Raw genomic sequence first — 20045 nt, forward strand, 5'->3', positions numbered from 1 at the left:
TATTTTTGCAGTTGTTTAATATAATATGCCTGTGTATCATCTTAGATAGCAGGTCTCCTATCCTGTTAGAAGGAATCCAGAACTCAGTATTTGAGTGAGATGAGCAGCCATATGAATGTGATAAATAAGTAAATGAAAACTCTTAAAATGCTGGATCTGGCTTAGAAAGCTGAAATATATAATCTATGAATGCATACCATACAATTTACACATTTATTGGGGCAGTCATTTAGTATAAGTAACACATCCCTTCCTGCCCTCTGAGTTGTCCTATGATTCTGGGAAGCAACACTTGACAGATACTGCACTTGTCCTTCTATATGTCCCAAAACACCTTTAATTAAAGCTGCAAGTTTTCGTTAGATATGTGAAAAAGAATTGTTGATTCATTTACCTTTTTCTGTTGTAGCTCAATAGGACAAAACCAGACAAAACAAATGGAAGGGTGCTTCTGTCCTGATGGGACAAAACTTTATGACAGTGGTATAGATGTATGTGTGGAAATTTGTGGTAAGTTTGGGTTCTGACTCTTCTTTTTCTCAAACGTACTTAGGATGTAGTCCAATATATGCTTGCATCTGGGAGTAAATCTCATTGAACTCAATGGAGTTTACTTCTCAGTTGGCATGTATAAAATTACATTTTTACTGTTCTTATTAATACAATTTAAATAATAGAAATTATCTTAACATTAATAGAAATACCTTTGTTTTTAGGATGTGTTGGACCAGACAATATTCCCAGAAAGGTAAGCAACATGTCTGTTTTTTATGCATGAGTTTGACAATGAACTCTATATTTTCTGCAATAGGTTTGCTTTATGATAGAATTCTGACTTTTTTCCCTATCAACTGTATTTTACATTATACTTTCATCTACTTGCAGAGGTTATCCATGCTAATAAAGCTATGTGATAAAGAATTGGAGGAGGGTAGCTTGATCAGGGATGCACAGACCTTTGCTTAGCAGAAAGTCATTGTCTTTTATGAAAGTCACCAGTATTATATGAGTGGCAAGACTTTGAAACAATCAAACAAACAAAAAATCTATTGATGATGACAGCTATGGTAATAATATATTAAGGTTTATTATAAATCTTACAGGAATTTCAATGAGTCAACAATTATGATTATTAGATTACTAAACTCAAGATGGTGGTGGCAATTGTATGCAAGTTATATGTTGCCCAAAGTCACCTTGGGTAGCGAGATAGGTGGCATATAAATTTAATAAATAAATAATAATATCAAAACTGCAGCCCTTTTTATGTGCATCATGTATAAAAGGGTTCTGAGCTTCTGTCAAGTGAATGGAGCTGCCATTTTTAGTTCTTTACCTGCCAATGCCCCCTACCCAATCAGTTGAGTAATCCCTTTGGTTAACTCCTAGAAATTTCTGTAACATTTATGATAGTCCTTCAATGGTGCGTATGGGGGGATCAGGTTTATGCTGCTTAATATTCTATAGGTTCTTACACTATTAACCAGTTACTCTTTCTCATTGACAGTATGGGGAGACCTTTCAGTTTGACTGCAAAGACTGTATTTGCCTGGAAGGTGGAAGTGGCATTATCTGTGAACCTCACAAGTGTCCAGTACCAGATCGTGAAGTACAGTGTGAAGGAGAAGGATATCAAAAGACCACCCAAATTAATCCTGATGACAAATGCTGTTTAGATACTGTGTGTGGTGAGTATGTCCATGTGGGTACCATATGTCAATGACAGTGATACTGTATGATCTATACTCTCTACATTTAGCAATTGCAATAGCACTTAGACTTATATACTGCTTCATAGTGCTTTACAGCCCTCTCTAAGCAGTTTACAGAGTCAGCATATTGCTCCCAATAATCTGGGGCCTCATTTTACCAACCTCAGAAGGATGGAAGGCTGAGTCAACCCTGAGCCTCTCAGATTCAAACTCCTGGAGTGAGCAGTGAGTTAGCCTGCAGTACTACATTCTAACCATTGTGCCACCATTTATTTTTTAATGTCATCTCCCTCAGGCAACCAGGCTTGAATCTCTCAGTATAGAAAATATAAGTGTATTTCAAGTGATGTGCATTTGTGATCCAACTCATTTATAAAGCATTATTACAAAGTAAGCTAACTTAATAAGATTTTCTCATTACAGTTTTTTCAATCTATAGGAGAGTCTGTAAACTTAAAGAATTTCTAAGAGTACAGTTGCTTTATTCTGCAATAGATCATGCTTAGAAGAAAAAGGATAATTTGCCAGTGTAGAAGTTGAATTTTTCTTTTCTCCATCGTAGTGTGCAATACCTCTCAATGTACGACCAAGCCTCCTCAGTGTGATCCAGGCTTCATAGCTGTTGCAAACACCACTGAAGAACGCTGTTGTCCTTCTTATCAATGCAGTAAGTCTCTTTTAACTAACTTTGGAAGGATGAATATATGACTTTGGAAAATTCAGCTTGAGACTTTGATCCTAAATGTTAGAATTATGTCCAGTTATTATCAATGGAAATTGATTCCACAAAATATTTATTTTATCACCTAACACTTATCAGCTGAAAGCAAATCAAATTTAGAGTACAGGTACTTCGTAATGAACTGCGTAATATCCTGCTCACAGATTTTTAAAAAATTCCTTCCATATCTATAAATTTGTTTTTTTTCTTGCCCATCTGTAATATACCTAATTTATACATCCTTGTCTTTAATGCATTAATTTGAGCAATACACAATAGAAATCTATAATCCCTATCCACCCTGAGTTCATGTAAACTTCAGTAGAACATTCTATGGAGGTGACTGATAATTAGGAATGAAGATCTTGGTTCACTTAAGGTAAAGTTAAAGGTTCCCCTCGCACATATGTGCTAATCGTTCCTGACTCTACGGGACGGTCCTCATCTCCGTTTCAAAGCTGAAGAGCCAGCGCTGTCTGAAGATGTCTCCATGGTCATGTGGCCAGCATGACTAAGTGCCAAAGGCGCACGGAACGCTGTTACCTTCCCACAAAAGGTGGTCCCTATTTTTCTACTTGCATTTTTTACGTGCTTTCAAACTGCTAGGTTGGTAGAAGCTGGGACAAGTAATGGGAGCTCACCCCGTTACACGGCACTAGGGATACGAACCACTGAACTGCCAACCTTTCGATCAACAAGCTCAGCATCTTAGCTACTGAGCCACCACATCCCTGGTTCACTTACATCTCCCCAAATCTCCCGCCACTGGCCATGTTGGGATCTATGGTGGTTTTAAAATAAACTATTTGGGTAACTATAGATTCTACATCCATAAGGTACTGCACAGTTGTTTAGATAAAATAAATAAGTAAATAAGTAAGTAAATAAATAGCAATATCTTCAGTAGGCATCAGTGAATGCCATAATTGGGGAGAAAAGATGAGAAAATGTGTTGTTACTTTACTTAAAATTACGTAGTAGAGAAAGTATATCAACAATAATATAGTTACTTTTAAGCAAAGTGCCTAAAGTACTGACAAAGATTTTTAAACAATTATTTTCTCTAGATCCTAAAAATGTGTGTGTGAAGGATGGTAATGAATATAAGGTAAAGTTTTCCTTTCTTCTTAAGAGGGATTTTTTTTTAAAAAAATAATCAAACTCATAGCCTACCTTTTTATGAGAGTTGCAACTTTAGAAGGCTTATTTATAAAGGTAAATAACAAGAATGAGTTATAACTGAAAGTTAATGAACATCATGTCAGGGAAAATAGCAAAACTAAGAAAAGAGTTGTAGAAGACTTAGGGAACATGCCTACTGTATACAGCCTCACCCAAGGCATTCTGGGATAACCAGGATTCCAGCACATAGTCACTTAACCTGCTTTTAGAACCAACCCACTTATCCAGTTTTGTTACTGCACTTAGGTCTTTCAGGACACACAAAGTACATATCTAGTTAGAAATAAGTTCTATTGATACTATAGAAAACCCTATGCTTGTTTATAAGTGAACAGGTCCCATTGAGCTCAGCAGTATTTGTTTCTGTCTAGACCAAGACTTGTAGGTCTGTGGCCCACAGACTGGAAAAGTCTCCTCAACAGATTATGCTGGAACTATTGTGCTGGCCAGTTGGGAGAAGTCGCAGTTGTGCAGTGTTGTTATCAAGTATATACTGTTTGCTAGTTTAGCAGTAAGCTGACCCAAACCATCTCTGGCTTTGGGATGGAGGGTAAAGAAGCAGTGAGTCTCCAAGGCAAAAGTTGATTGCCTGTAGCTAGGAAGCACAGAATGCTTTAAAGTGAGACATATGATTCTGCAGACTCAAATGGCTGATCAGAGCAATGTTTTCAACCATGCTGGACTGTGCAAGTGACAAAAAAAGAGGAAGAGTAATGAAGAGCTGGGTTAGCAAAAGGGCATATCTAAGCCCCATTAGGAAGTTGTAGAAATAAAGCAGAGGATATGGCTGTAGTGTTGCCATGACTGATTTGTGATGAGAAGTGGGAGGACAGTCACGAGAATGGGATTGAGAAGCCTTCAAAGATGTTGTTCAGGAATCCTCATTTCTTGCCTAAACATGCATTATGAAAAAAATAAAAAGAGGCAAAAGCATAAAAGGATTAATAGTAAGGGGATATCAGCCTTCTGGGTAAACCAGATAGGAAACATGATTAGATGAGTTAATTCTACTTTAATTGTAAGGCTACATTAACAGACTCATGCAAATCTGAAGTACAAACTACTAGCTGAATTTTTGACCGTCCGATTAAGTTTCTTTCTTTGACTGTTAAGCGACTAAGGGCTCTTCTTGCCTCTCTTGTCTGATCATTTCCTAGGCAATATCTCTTTTCCCATCCTGAAGGCCATTCTCGAATACCATTATAAGGGAATAGTAAAGTAGACAAATAGCAAGAATAGAAATAAAGAGTTAGAGGCTTAAAAATCCATGTAATAAATTCTAGAATTGCAGCAAATTCTCTAATCCCCATATCAGAGTTTCTCATATCAGAGTTTCAATGATTTTGTAACAAGTATATTGCATCAGATCTGCTTTATCTTATTCTTTGCTAATGGATGAATCCCCTTGCTTTGTTCCAGCCTGGTTCAGAAGTCTTAGGAAGCCGGTGCGAACAGTGTAAATGCACAAATGAACAAAACACCACCACTCTTCTGAATATCATAGAGTGTAAGACTATCCCATGTAATGTGAAGTGCCAGGAGGTAAGTAGTTCCACTTATATAAGCAGACAAAGCAATATGTGGGAAAACAAGAGGACAAGCAGGATTGTGGAAGAACTGTTCCCTGTAACCTAATGTTGTGACATTCCCAAATTTGAGGACAAGCTTCACTGTTAAGATAGAGTGAAGTAGCCATTTCTGACAGTAGAAATGCTCAACTGAGAACAGCAGATATAGCAGAATAGATGTCTTCCCATCCAAGCTAGCACATTGTCCCCAGATGGATTGAAAGCTGTCATTCTGCAGCCAATATTCAAACAAGATTTTTTTTTCCCCACAACGATCAACTTACACATACAACTGGAATAGAGAGATTTTCATCCTTTGCCTTTAGCAGGAAAAGTATCTTGGGTCAACCATAAAGAACAAAATATCATTAAGAAAGGAAAAAAACCCAAGGTGGAAAAAAAAGCCAAAACAGTTTTTTAAAAAGAGAATTGAACATTGTGGATAGGCCCCAAATGCTGAGAAGGAGGAAGTAGAAATCTTGGTAGTAAAGTGGTTGAATGGAAGATGGAAGGCAAGTAGAAGTTGTATGACAATCTCATCAGTCATACTATTGTGATCACTTGGAATTACAGGAATTGCAGCCCCAAATATCTAGAATTAGGATTTTAAATTAAACAATAGCTGGTTCTAATAATAATTTGTGACAATGAGTACATTTGGGGACAGACTGGCTCAGGGACACTGTGCCTTCTTTGTGACTTCTTTCACCCAAGAACTGAACTAGAGCTTGTCTTAGCAGAAGCTCCCTGCCATACCCAGCAGTGCCAAGGAACCTCAAGCTGCTTTGCCAGGAACCCAGTCCCTTTAGTCTCAATGCCCAGCCACATATATAGAAATTTTGGGCAAAGCAGAAGTGTGTCTAATAGGAGCTTGCCCAGGGGTGAAAACTACTTACCTTCCTTATTGGTTCGGAAATGCACATGCCACGCGTGTATGCTTGCTTTGCTTGCTCATGCGCGTGTCACATGCACACGCAGACCCTCTGTGCATGCGCAAAACCTTCTGTGCATGCGCAGAGGGTAAAAAATGCATTACTTCCTGGTTAAAACCAGGAAGTAATGACACCTGGGCGGGTGGGCAGAGCCTCACGCCGCCATCGCTACCGGTTGTCCGAACCACTTGCCACAATCACTACCGGATCATTCGATCCAGTCCAAACAGGGAGCATTTCACCCCTGGGCTTGCCTATCACTGCCCTGAAACAGAAATGTCATGTCATTCCATACCCATCTTGCTGGCTGCTCTTTCATGGGTTGCTCAACCCAACCAGGATTATAGATCTTGTTGAAACCACCAGAGCTTCATATTAACCTAATAATTTCAAGGCTACAGCATCAAAGATAAGCCCAGAATTTACCTGGGCCTCCTTGGCCCAAATGCAAAAACCCCATAACACCCTACAGAAAAGCACCAGAGAGGCTCCCTTGCTGGTAAGAATCGCATGTGGCATGGTATCCATGAGCACAAGTTCGCTGAAAATTCCACCCTTTGGGGAAAAATCTACCCAGGTAGGAGACGTCTTCTGATCTCAGAGGACCAGTTGATCTCCCTTGATTAGCCCTGTATTTCTGCCTTTTATGATATTCTTAGGCAAAGATATTGAGAAAATAAGTCACTATCTGCTTCCCAGGCTGGAGGTAGCTTGACCTGCTCTATTTCTGCCAGTCTTGAAGGCACAGCAGAGCAACTGAATAGCCAGTTGGCATTAATGGATCATTCTAGTTAGATAAGCGCTCCATCTGGAGGGACCACATTGCCTACCTCAGAACAGAGCACAAAAGAAAGGATGGCTGTCTGGAAATTGAATAGGGATCCTTGGTTTTATTAAATCGTTTTAAAATCCTATTTGAACCTCACAGTTCCGTATCTCTTTCTCTGTAGGGCTATTCTCCTATTCTACATCCTGGTGACTGCTGTCCAATATGCGTGCAGACAAGCTGTGTTATAAGAACAATAGAAAATGACATTGTCATCTTAAAAGTAAGTTTATTTTTTTTTCATAATTATCTTCAGGTAGTAATGCTTTTCTTGGCATTGCTACAGGCTAGAATGTGGAAAAATGTGGGGGGAAATTGAAAATTTGTCACCGCATCAGCACCTTCTCATGATTTTCCTTAATCCACTATCCTTACAATATCTAGGCGTCTGTGTGAAATTTCTCCAGAGGATATGCATTCAGATGAAGCACAAATGAAATTTAAAAAAAACCAAAAACTAATGCACTCCCATTGAATTTATAGTTGTTATAATACAGAATGAATGAAAAAGTGATATAAGAAATAACTATGGGCATATTCATATCTATTTTTTCCACTTGTAAGAAATGGGTTTTCACATATTCATATCTATTTTTTTCCAATTTATTTTGTCTAGTTCACTATTGTAGATTGAGGGGATGAGGTCCTGAGTGGGTTGTTCAATTGTGCCTACAAGCATCAACAGGGTTAGTCTTATTGGAAATTGCAAGAAAAATAATGGAGACTCGAGGCACACAAATCTCAATAAAATAAGGGTGAGGGAAATTGAGTAACAGTTAGAATGGAAATAAGAAAATGAATGTAGCTTATAAATCAGAAGTTGAAAAACTTCATTCCTTTACATATTTTTTAATTTTTCTAATTTTCTCTGCATTCCATCCTTCTGCTACTGACAAAGGAGCTTCCTTGCTTGGTTTCTTCTCTGCACTCCTTCTAGAGTCTCAATGCCTTTTTTCTGTCATGGCGACCAAAACTGGATGCAATATTCCAAGTGTGGCCTTACCAAGGCGTTATAAAATGGTATTAACACTTCATGTGATCTTGATTCTATCCCTCTGTTAATGCAACCTAGGACTGCATTGGCTTTCTTGGCAGCTGCAGCCCACTGCTGGCTCATATTTAAGTGATTGTCCACTAGGACTCCAAGATCCTTCTCACAGTTAATACTATTGAGCCAGTTACACCTTTTCTATACCTGTGCATTTGGTTTTTCTTGCTTAAATGTAGAACCTTACTTTACTCATCACTGAATTTCATTTTGCTAGATAGGCCCCAATGTTCAAGTCACTCTAGATCCTTCTGTATCTTGAGTCGATCTTCTAGATTGTTGACTATTCCTGCCAGCTTGGTATTGTCTGCAAATTTAATGAGTTCCCCCTCTACCTCTTCATCTCACAGCCATATTGGTTTGGCCCTCCACACCAGTCCCAGTTTTTCATGTGGCCCTTGGAAAAATTAATTGCCCACCCCTGTTCTATAGTCTCTCACGTCTCAAGTATGAGTGGCACAATTGGTGGGGAAAGGATTGATCATGTTAGTTAATTTTCATTAAGAGGATGCTTCTATTGAATGTCTACTCTGCTCTTTGTGAGAAGAAAGGTTTTTAACGAATAGGAATCTATTTAGTCCTGAATTTATTTCCTTCTTCCAAACAGCCTGGTGAAAGTCGGAATGATCCCAAAGACAACTGTACTATTTACAGCTGTACGATGATTCATAGGCAGCTGATTTCTTCTACGTCTGTGATTAAGTGCCCAATATTTGATGAGAATAGATGCCAACCTGTGAGTGAAAAGTTGAACCTACACATATGATGTTGTGAAAAAAAAAACATTTATTTGATTCAGATTGAATAGGGTAGAAGCAAGAGCTGAATCAAGTAGATTTTATGTGGCTTGCTGGAACAATGTAGCAATTCATACTGAAAAATAAGCAAACAAACAAAGATGGTTCAGGACAGAAAAGTTTATCATTTAAATACAACAATTAATTATTCTTAAACATGTTTTATTCACATTGAGATAGCACAGCACAACCCATAAGGTGAAAGGTCAGAGGTTTCAAGAGTTCATTCCCAGAAGTTCTCTGAGTTTACACTTCCTGGCCTGCCCTTTGGTAGGGGAGTGGCTAGTAGCTTCTCCTGTCACTATATGTCTTCCAGAGCAGGGGTCTCCAACCTTGGCAACTTTAAGACTTATGGACTTCAACTCCCAGAATTCCTCAGCCAGCTTTGCTGGTAGTTGAAGTCCACAAGTTGCCAAGGTTGGAGACCCCTGTTCCAGAGAGTGTCTCATCTGGTATGTTCAGCCCAGTATGTAAGATAAGACACTCAGCACCTATAATCGCCAGTGAAAGGAGAAAAATGAGATGGAAAATGAAATAATTCTTCTAGAATTTTAGTATAAAAGTATGTAATGAAAGGTTTTAAGCCTTTCTTCCCTTTTGAGAAACAGTTCCATCTCACAAGAGATAAACAACGTTAAACTTTGGGGTATTTTTTTTTAAAGAAGAAAACTATAGATGTTCTTTTAAACTTTAAATAGATGCAATGGTATGTGGGAATGACCTTGGGAGATAGGAGAAACTCCCACAGCCTAGGCAGAGGGTCTTCAAGGTCATTCCCACATATTACCACAATGCCCCAAACATTTTTCAATGCTGATGATATTGAAAGAAATAGATATAATTTGAAGAGAAAAATATCAACTGACAATGTAATATTATACCAAAAGGATATTATTATTATTGTTGTTGTTATTGTTGTTGCTGTTTTTGTTTTTGTTGTTATTATTATTATTATTTAAAGAATACTAAGAGTTCTGGAACATTTCAGACAGATATCATCCACTTCTGCTGTTCAAAAATGGATCATGAGCTGTTCTGGTGACAAGGCAACTGAGCAATGTGGATATGTTCTTAGGCTGCAGGGTAATCCCAGTAGGATCCATACAGAACAGACAAATACAAACACATGTTTGTAGTTCCAGTATGGAAGGAAGTAATTCTTCCTTCAAATAACTTATGCAGTAAAAGGAATCAGCAGCATGCTCATGTTTAAGATTAGCATATTTTTCTCACTTGTTCTTCATGTAAGAAATAAGATGGAGGGAAAGATGGTTCTCTTCCCTACCTGTCCCATGCAATATCATAAACTACAAATCCCAAAATTCCTAGGAATCATGGTGGGTATTACATTGCAGAACATCAGAGCAATTATTTCAATACAATTTGCAGTTCTAGTAGGTGGTTATACATATTGATGCTATGTTATTATTTTGTTTGCAGGGCACCATTGTACTCTTGCCTAATGGCTGTTGTAAGACATGTAAGTATTATAAAACTATAAACACTTCCATTCTAAGGAATTAGTCTGTATATAATGAGGAAGGGGGAGTGGCGATTAAATTATATCAATCAATATTTATTTGAGATAGGTTCATCCATTTGTACTCTAGCAAATTATTGCTTTCCTATTGAAGAAAAGGAATACTTTGATGGAATACAAGTGATGCTCATTCTACTGATGCTCTACGTATACATATTTGCTTGATTAATGAACCATGTTAAAAAGAACAATTAGCAAACATGAAAATATCCCTAGTTGTTTTTGTGTGATTTAAAGAATGATTGGCTCTAGATAATAAAGGTAATAGAGCTTTGTTCCTGGGAACATGGTCCCTTCAACGAAACTAAACTGAAAGGTTTGCAAATGTTGCAATATGGCATTCTTAAATGATAGGTTTATTAAGGATTTCCCTTAATTTTCCTTGAAGTTTTGGAAGAGATGAAAATCCCACTAAAATGTTAAAGAAACAGAAAGTTTTCCTAGTTCCTTCCAGGAACATGCCTGGAAGAAAGGAAGCGATTATCTACCTGCTAGATTATAAAACTGTACACCTGGCAGAGGAAATGGGATAAATTCTTATTTTAACAGAATCAAACTATTTTTTTTCAGTGAGCTTGGTGATTGGATAGCAATGTATGGATACTAGGCTAATGATGCTCATTAATATAATTTTTGGTTTAGTTATTTATGCAGCTGTTTTAACTTTTTTTTTTTTAATAATGTGGCATTTGTGTTCAGATAATGCACAGGAAAATTATCTCTCTTTATTTGTTTATATCTTTTTATATCTTTCCAACTTAAAACTAATGGAAGCACCCCCATTTGTACTCTATTGAAAAATTCTATGCAAAAATCAACTTTCAAAAAAGACTCACTCGTTTCATTGGAAAGGTTGATAATGGTTTAATTTTCCTATCTAAAATATCTGGTTTTGAAAATTTCATGGGCATTCTTTCCCATTCAGATAACCAACCAAATTACATTTAATAGGTATTTGACACAAATTTCGGAGAGAAAATTATTGACTATGCTGAACACTCCATCCAGGAGAGCAAAAAGCTTGAGCAAAAATGCTTGTATTTGAATGACAGTCTTTTTATTCCTCTTGTTTGATAGGTATATTGAAGCCAGATACCCCATCGTGCTCTCCCTCTCAAACAATGGACTACATCAATTACAATGGCTGCCGTTCAGAGGAACTAGTCCCTGTGACTCAGTGTGAAGGAAGATGTGGAACTTTTTCAGTGTACGTAAAATGCTGAAATCCACCGATATGCTTATGTGCAAGACAACGCCAGATTTCTAACTTTGTTCAAAGTTATTAAATTATCTCTTTTTAAATTCCAAGCTATGAAAGACCATGCAATGATAGAGTTGGGAAACAGATGATTTTGATAAATGAAATAGGATAATGAATGGTTTCCACTTGGAAGAATGATAGGCAAATGGATTATAATAGGCAAATTCCTGATTAATCTATTATTATGGGGAATTGAAAACCTTGAAAGTATTAAAACTTTCGAAGATATGGATTGTAGGGAAAAAAATAAAAATAAAAATTCAGATATTTAAAAAAATGGATGACGTTGAGTGTGTTTGAACTAAGATCTTCCTCCTAAGAAACAATCTTAAATATTAGTTGTCAATATAACCTCTATTGTTATATGAATTACATTAATTATTTAATAATATGGACTATTTAAAGATTCTATCCTCTCATTGGACCTTCCAAATTAACAAAGATCAATTTTGGAAGATTTACTAGAGGAGAATTTACAAGACTTTGGGACGAAGTTGTCTTTTCAGAGAAGATGCTTCTGCTAGAATTTCTCACTGTCCTTTTTCCTTAACCTCAGTCTCTTGACTCAGCCCACCTTTTCAGCAGAATCATCTGCTATTTGGAGGAACATTTTCATAAAGTTTAAGTTTAAGACATAGTTTAAGTTCCTGGAAAATAAGCAGTGGAAATTTTAGTTTAAGTTCCTGGAAAATAAGCAGTGGAAATTTTTCTTCTCTTATGGTAGAAGTTCTGTAATATCACATCTCCGATCTTCAACAAAAGCACCCTCTTTAAAGTAACATGAGCAAATGTAACTCTTTCTTCATTTTGCGTTATAAAAACAGGTACTCTCCCGAAGCTAATTCCATGACGCATAAGTGCAGCTGCTGCAGAGAGTCAAAGATAGCCAAGAAAGAAATCATGCTGCTGTGTCCTGATGGGATCAAAAAGAAACACAGGTACATCCATGTAGAACGCTGCGAGTGCCTGAACACTGGATGTGGTGGCCAGCAAAGCTCCTCAGAAGAATACAGGGAGAACAGACAAAACACCACGCAGCTGCCCCAGGAAGAGAAGGCATTGGAACGGGTCAGGAAAGCTCTGAGGGCTATCGGGAACAGAAATTAAAAGAAGGAAAGCTTTGGAATGAAATAAGATAACTGTTGGCACACAGTGAAGAAATATACTGTGACTACTATTATAATCGACCACTTTGCCTTATTTTCTAGGGATGTTGAACCTTGGAAACTTTAAGACTTGTGGACTTTACCTCTCAGAATTTTGCTGACTGGGGAATTCTGGGAGTTGAAGTCCACAAGTCTTCAAAGTTGCCAAAGTTGGACACTCCTTTTTCTACAGCCTTCTCAGTCTGTCCCCATCCCCTTTGACTGTCCTTTACTGTGCTCACTTATTTATTTGCACTAAAAAGACAAATATTTTCTTCTTATTATATATATATATATAAAATGAAGGATGGATTGTATGACTTGGACTTTTGAATCAGCTTCTTTTGCTTTGGTTAATTAAAGGCATATTTCAAAAGCGAGGTCTCCATTTCTGGTTTTGTTGACATGTTTTTGAGTTTCTTAAATCTTGTGCTTCTACTCTTATAAAATTTATGCTTCAGAAGAAATGCTGCTGATCTATGAGGGAAATGCCAGTAACTTGCTGAGTTTCCAGAGGAGTTTTGCTGGATTTTTTCATGGTCTTATTGAAGTCCACTGAACTATAAACACTTACATGCACATGGCAGATGATATTATCCAAGACTGTTTTTGAGTCCATCTGATTGCCTGTGTTCCAAATAAGTGGTACAGTACAATCTCAGATGATATGCCCAAGACTCATATTTCCTTCCAAACTAACTTCTTTTTGATTCCTATATACGTCTGTTGAGAATTGTGTTGACTGTGCTGCCAAAAGCAAAGAGCAATGCTGAAAAGTCAATAGAAAAAGTTGAAGAGAGGATGGAGAAAGTGCACATACCTTCAAGTCCATTTGTTCTAATACCATACAAACTTTTATCGTTGCTTTATGTACAATTTGATTTTCAAATTGAAATGATCGTTTCAGATTTTTCTAAGTCCTGCATGCTGTAATTTTTACCACTACAGGGAAGTCTTTGACTTCACAGATTAAAAAAGATCTGTCCCATTTTTAATAGTACATACATGAGATTGTGTCTTCTCCGTCATGTACTTTTTCCATGTATGTCACAGATTTCAATAGAATTATATTTTCAGTATACTGTATATTTTCATATATTTTTCTATTGAAAATATTGAAATATTTTCAATAGATAAATATTTTCAGCACTGCAGGCTATAAGCCAGTTTGATCGTACTATCAATTTTCTGTGAAAGGATTTAAAACTCCCCATTTATTAAGTCAATTAACTGGAAACTCCCCATTCTCTTCTACATGTCCATGTTTCAGGGATTGTGTGTGTGTGTGTGTGTGTGTGTGTGTGTGTTGTAAACTGCCCCAAATCTTTTGGGAGATAGCCATCTGCCAAATGAATAAATAAGTGTGGTGTGTGTGTATGTGTGTGTGAGAAAAAGAGAGAGAGAGAGAGAGAGAGAGAGAGAGGGAGGGAGGGAGGGAGGGAGGGAGGGAGAGAGGGAGGGAGAGACGGAATCAAGGGTGGGTTCTACTTACTTTTACTACCGGTACGCAACAGGGCCATGTGTGTGCTTGCTTCGCTCGGGTGACATCGGGGTCGGTGGGTGGAGCCTACCACTGGTTTTACTACTGGTTCTATAGAACCGGTGCAAACCGGGGGCAACCCACCATTGGAGAGAATGAGTTAAATTTTACTCCTGATTCTGCTGTCAAAAGCAAAACATTCAATGGTAAAGAATATAAACTATTCAAATGGGAAATTTTCAAAGAATCTGCTGTAGAAAAAAATAAAGAATATATACTCTATATATAGAGCATAGAAATCTTTGGCAGACAATAAAATAATGCTGGTTTACTTCTTTTAAGAAACAACTCTTCAGTAAGGCAATTCCAAGTGGCAAAAATATTAGATGCTAAGCTTGTGCAGAATCAAACACACAGTCAAAATAACAATCATAGTATTTCTAGCTAATTTTGTTACTTATTTCTTAGGATGAGTAGGCACTTAAAGCCCTTTATTTGTTTTTTTTTTGTATGATTTCCCCAGCTTCTTGTAGATGATAGAGGGTCAGGAATAATGCTTCCTAGCCCTAGTATCCCTTTCAGGTAAATCTCTAATGTTAATGTGTAAACTGAGTATTAATATAAAGTAAATGCTACTCTATGGGAAATGATCCATGGAAAATGTTCTTACAAAGGCTATAAATCTGGAACTTTATAGGCCAGGAGTGAAAAGACAAACCTGACATATCAATACAATAGGAAAATTTATAAGCTGCAATAGTATCAGTTTACTGCCATAACTTCTATTAGATACAGCTATTAGAAATTTTACTCATGGTGCCTCCTCACCCTCACCCCACACCCCATTACAATGATATGCAACAACAGAAGTTTTCACTTACTGTGTTTTCCCGAAAATAAGACCCTGTCTTATATTTTTTTGAACCCCGAAATAAGCGCTTGGCCTTATTATGGAGCAAGGTGGGGCTCTTCTTGCCATTTTACCTGATTTCCAGCCCTGTCTCCATAACTCTAACAAGAGGAAATGGCAGGGACCAGCTGCGTATGTGTTTAAATATTTTTGGGGAGGGCTTATTTTCAGGGGAGGGCTTATTTTCGGGGAGGGCTTATTATCCAGGGAGGTCTTATTTTTGGGGAAACACGGTAAAATAATGGAATCGTAAAAAGCAAGTTATGCAGTCATCAGGATTCAAGACCAAGTCAAAGGCATAAAATGAATGAATGAATAATAATTCAATAGTTATTATTTTTCTTATTTTAATTAATTTTGGTTGGCAGGAAGAGAGGGAGATTCTCTGTTATTTCAAACATCTCTGATTACTCCTGCACGTCTGATACCCAGTCCACTTTAGGTTTATAGCTTCATTCAACTCCTTTACCCATGCATAATCTATCTTCGGCAATCCGTTCTCATAGGCATGGAAAATCTGAACCTATTTTGCTTATTGGTAAGAGTATCGAGTAAATGAATTTATTGTAAAGTTCACCAGATAATTCAAATATTTTAGGTTTTTATCTAATATCCTAATGGCTGCATCATCCTAGTCCACTCTATCACATTCCATAATGGCCACCTGGGAGAAACAAAATGCCTGGCTAACATGGGCATTGGCATTCAACAAGCATCATTAATATGCTTTTATATTCTAATATATACTCTAGTTGAGCCTCACAGGTGAGTAAAACTGAGAACATCTAGTAGTGTACATAACAGTCCACAGCAAACAGAATGGGAAGTAAATTCTGGGGTCAGGTCACACTGATGGTGATAATGACAAGACTCACACACACATATACCTGTTTCTCTCCTCTCACAGAAAAATATACTGACCTAGATTTTTCTCTAAAGTTCTTTTTCAATTAGCAACTTAGAACTAAGGAGAAATTTCCTGACAGTTAGAGCAATTAATCAGTGGAACAACTTGCCTCCAGAAATTGTGAATGCTCCAACATTGGAAGTTTTTAAGAAGATGTTGGCTAACCATTTGTCTGAAGTGGTGTAGGATTTCCTATCAAGCAGGGACTAGAAAATCTCCAAGGTCCCTTCCAACTCTGTTATTCTATTCTAAAGATTTCCTTGTTCATTTATATAATGTGGAGGGGATTAGTATATTATAAATTTTAATTGCAGGATATAGTTTGCCATCCCATCTACTGTATGTCAAAACTGGGTCCAAAGTGTAATGCAACGGAAGAGAAAGAAAGAAAAAAATCCCCACCCCTTCAAAGCAATTTGTGGCTTTGAAAGTTTCCTTCCACCAGGATAAAGATATTGACATCTAGATTTTTTGTCATTTGTCCAAGGTTGGAATATTTCCAAATGTGAAGAAACCTAGCCAAGTCAAAGATTAAATTCAAGAGCATAGAGATAGAATTTTGGGTGACATTCAATGTAACCTGGTATTAATTTACACTTTGCATTAAATTGAATATCACATTATTCAAACCCACACTAATCGCCACCTACCTGTACATGTTATCTTCTGGTAGAATATTAAGGTATAATGTGCTGTTATTGAGATAAACAGGAAGGGGGCATATATTTGCTCTGTTGATTTTTTTGGCTCATGTCAGTAGACTTTGTTTTTAAGGTCAGTCTTAACAAATGCTCTTCAGATGCAGAGGTCATGCTGGCTGAGGATATTGAAAATGAAATCCATTTATTGGGGGCACCAGCAGCCTGCAATAGTCCATATGACTTACTATAGATCTCTGTTGCCAGATAATATTGGCTATATCATAAGAATTACTTTCAAGGAGCATTCTGTCCATTGCATTTTATCCCTTGAGACAATAGAGATACTCTTATGTTGAGGTCACAGTTCATAGCCAGTATAATGAACACTCATATCTGTAGATCTACCATTTACCACTTATCATTTTTTTACTTAGTCTTGGCAGCAGAGGATTTTTGGTTTGTAATGCAATATAGATGAAAATATTTTTTTCTCTCTCTCTGAAGCTGCAAATCAAGTTTGAGATAGATTTTTGTGTATTTTTCTGAACGGTGCACAGTGTTTCCCCTTCATTTTTGTTTTTGTATACAAAAAAGTGTGGAAATCCAAAGGAGGATGTATTGTTTGGCTCCTCTATTTTGTACTGCTAACAGATCTACCTACTTGTGTGTGCTTAAAAATAACAGTTCCAATGAGCTTATTGAAGATAAACCACAGCCAGCTAAAGACTAAAATCCAAGTATTGATAAGCTTTCAAAAACTGTTCTTTGAGATGAACATTAGGGCATATTACCACATAGATATACTGTATCTATGAAGTCACAGGAGTCAAGGTCCACTCGTGGAAGTCTTCTTTTTTTATACAGTTAATGAAATTGTATACTTCATGATTCATTGATGTGAAGGGAAATGAATGGGTCTTCATAGGTATTTGTGGCATAAATGCTTGTTCCTGTTTTAGATTATTAAAGAAAGCAGCCACTGTAGCCACATACGTTATTTATAGATAACCCTTTTGTTTTTGATGCCTCCGAGTCCTTATCTTCACTCCTGGCAACTGCCTAGACAAGACCCTGCAGCTTTCTTGGCAAGATTTCAGAAGTGATTGGCCCTTGCCTGTCTCCTAGAGCTGAGAGAGAATGATTGGTTCAAAGTCAGTCAGCTGGCTTTCATATCTAAGGCAGAACTAGAATTCATGGTCTCTCCCCAGCAGTTTGTAGACTGCTGCCTTTCACTACATGAAACTGGATTTCATTGATAACCTTATATGTAGGATTTTATATATAACTACTTATAGGCCACAAAAACAAAATTAGGTTGTGAATAGCATTACTGGGGGCAGAGGGGGAACATGCAGCAAACCCTTCACTTCACTTGCACTGATGATGTTGAGTTGAAATGATGTTGAAAGAGCTGCAAGCAAACAACCATGCTCAGAGAGCACCAAGAAATCCATAGAAATAAATAGATTCCCATGTCAGCTAATAGATAGATAGGATGTGCAGTCTGCAAACTCTGTAAGCTGCCACCCCCTGCCAGAGGGTCAATCCATGCTCACAGGTGAGGAGGCAGATCTACCGTAGCTCTTCCAAGCGCTTACTGCAGGATTCAAAAAATATAAGACAGGGTCTTATTTTCAGGGAAACATGGTACTTATCCCCTTTCATGTATCTCAACAAATATTTTAAGTAGAATTGTAAGAGACATTTCTTTCCCGATGTATCCCTACTGAAGATATAGCAATGTCTGTGAACAGATCATCTAAATGCATGTGTGTTTATATGATCTGTTCACAGACATGCTATATCTTCTATGAAATCTTCTTGATTTCACATCAGTGAAATCTTCTCAAGAGATATATATCCTGTTTCGTCATTGCTTGTTTCTGTTTTGCTTTTTTTTTTGTTTTTTTGCAATTTATCCAGCAGCAAATGAAGAATGTAGTTATAAAGTCATGTGCACATACACACACAGCTCCAACCCACACTCCTGTTCGTTCAGCCAACATGGCAACATTTATTTATTAACTACAAGTTGCCTTCTTTCTGCAGCTGATTCATAGCAACTTACAGAGTGGTCAATATCCCCTGAAACCTATAGTGTCATCCTTTTATTTTCATTGTATTTTGGTACAAAAAGTGCTGTAAAGAGGAGAAAAAGGAAAAGAGTGCAATTTACACTAAGTTAAAGATGCCGGCAGATGCAATTTAATTAATGACATTTGTGCCATTGGGGAAAACATTGCAAATGTTTCATTTTATGTTATTTATGCCTCCCATTCAGACATTCCTTTGTCACTCATAAAATTAAGCACGGAGGCAAATGTTGCCATGCTACAAAATACCATAAATAGAGAGAGAGAATCTCATTTGAACAGAAGAAAACAAATCAGAGATAGATATCTCCATATAGATGAGTGTGTCTGTTCGGAGATGCCCCACATAAAACTGTGAACCAAAGGCATCATCAAAATGTCTTCAACTTAATATTCATCTGGAAACAAGATTAATTTGTATATGCATGCAAATTTATATGCTCTTTCCCCAGTGAAGTGAGATGTCTAGGCTTTGATTTTAAAAGTCATTCCATGCTGCAATCTGGAGCATTTCCTCATTAGTGATTTACATTATGTTATAGTATCACCCAGGCATTTCTGTTGCAATAAATCACTAATGATGACAACCTTTACATCAGCATAGTGATGGTTGGGTGGCACTACAAGAGATTATAAATCATGAGGCTTGACTCCTATTTTGAATGCTGTAGGAAATTAATGACAAAAATGACAAGACGACACCCCCACCTCCCCTAATATGATGTTTGTCAAATAAACACTATGTTCAGGTTCTCTTGCTCTCTTTTGAAGTAAGTTTACTATGCTAAACTTTTTTCATGTTTAAAAAATGCTACTTGTCCCCAAAATTGCGGGTAATGATGGGGGACAGATCTGGTTATGCACAACTTAAAAAAAAAAAAAACTGTTTGAAAATGTCTTCCTATGCAAGATCACCAAGCAAAGGATATTATTTTTAGGAGGACTAAAAGGCTGAGGAAATATTTCTAAAATGACTCTGGAAATTTAGAAATTAATCAGAACTATGCCGGTTCTAAAAAAAAAAAAAACATTACTGTATGCATAAGCAAAATGTTCTCTCGTTTTCCTATTTCTTCTTGAACACAATTAGAACTGAGTGCCAAATGGGCTGTTGGGAGAGATTTGACAGTCCGGTTGCAACTTCGTTTGCAGCTGGGAATGTGGTATGCAGGCCCAGCATCTTACCACATGAGCCACCGCGGCCCCCGGTAAGAGACATGAGATAAGCTTGTTAAATATTTTAAAAAAAAAAAACTGATTATCGTTTATTTTCCAGCTGTTC

General features: G+C 37.2%; 1 protein-coding gene across 1 annotated transcript in view; it reads left to right on the top strand.

The window, feature by feature from the left end:
• LOC139310802 (mucin-2-like) overlaps positions 1-12694 on the top strand; it is a 63313-nt gene extending 50619 nt beyond the window's left edge. The window contains exons 38-48 of the mRNA XM_070935036.1: positions 410-510; positions 717-748; positions 1508-1688; positions 2275-2379; positions 3501-3541; positions 5035-5157; positions 7066-7164; positions 8597-8725; positions 10227-10266; positions 11404-11533; positions 12412-12694. Coding sequence (XP_070791137.1) covers positions 410-510; positions 717-748; positions 1508-1688; positions 2275-2379; positions 3501-3541; positions 5035-5157; positions 7066-7164; positions 8597-8725; positions 10227-10266; positions 11404-11533; positions 12412-12694 — 1264 coding nt within the window. The remainder of the gene's footprint in view (positions 1-409; positions 511-716; positions 749-1507; positions 1689-2274; positions 2380-3500; positions 3542-5034; positions 5158-7065; positions 7165-8596; positions 8726-10226; positions 10267-11403; positions 11534-12411) is intronic.
• Positions 12695-20045: the final 7351 nt, after the last annotated feature.

The sequence above is a fragment of the Pituophis catenifer genome, unplaced genomic scaffold (assembly GCF_029215685.1).
Source record: "Pituophis catenifer annectens isolate HBS135680 unplaced genomic scaffold, rPitCat1.0.hap2 SCAF_1, whole genome shotgun sequence".
NCBI classification, from domain to species: Eukaryota; Metazoa; Chordata; class Lepidosauria; order Squamata; family Colubridae; genus Pituophis; species Pituophis catenifer.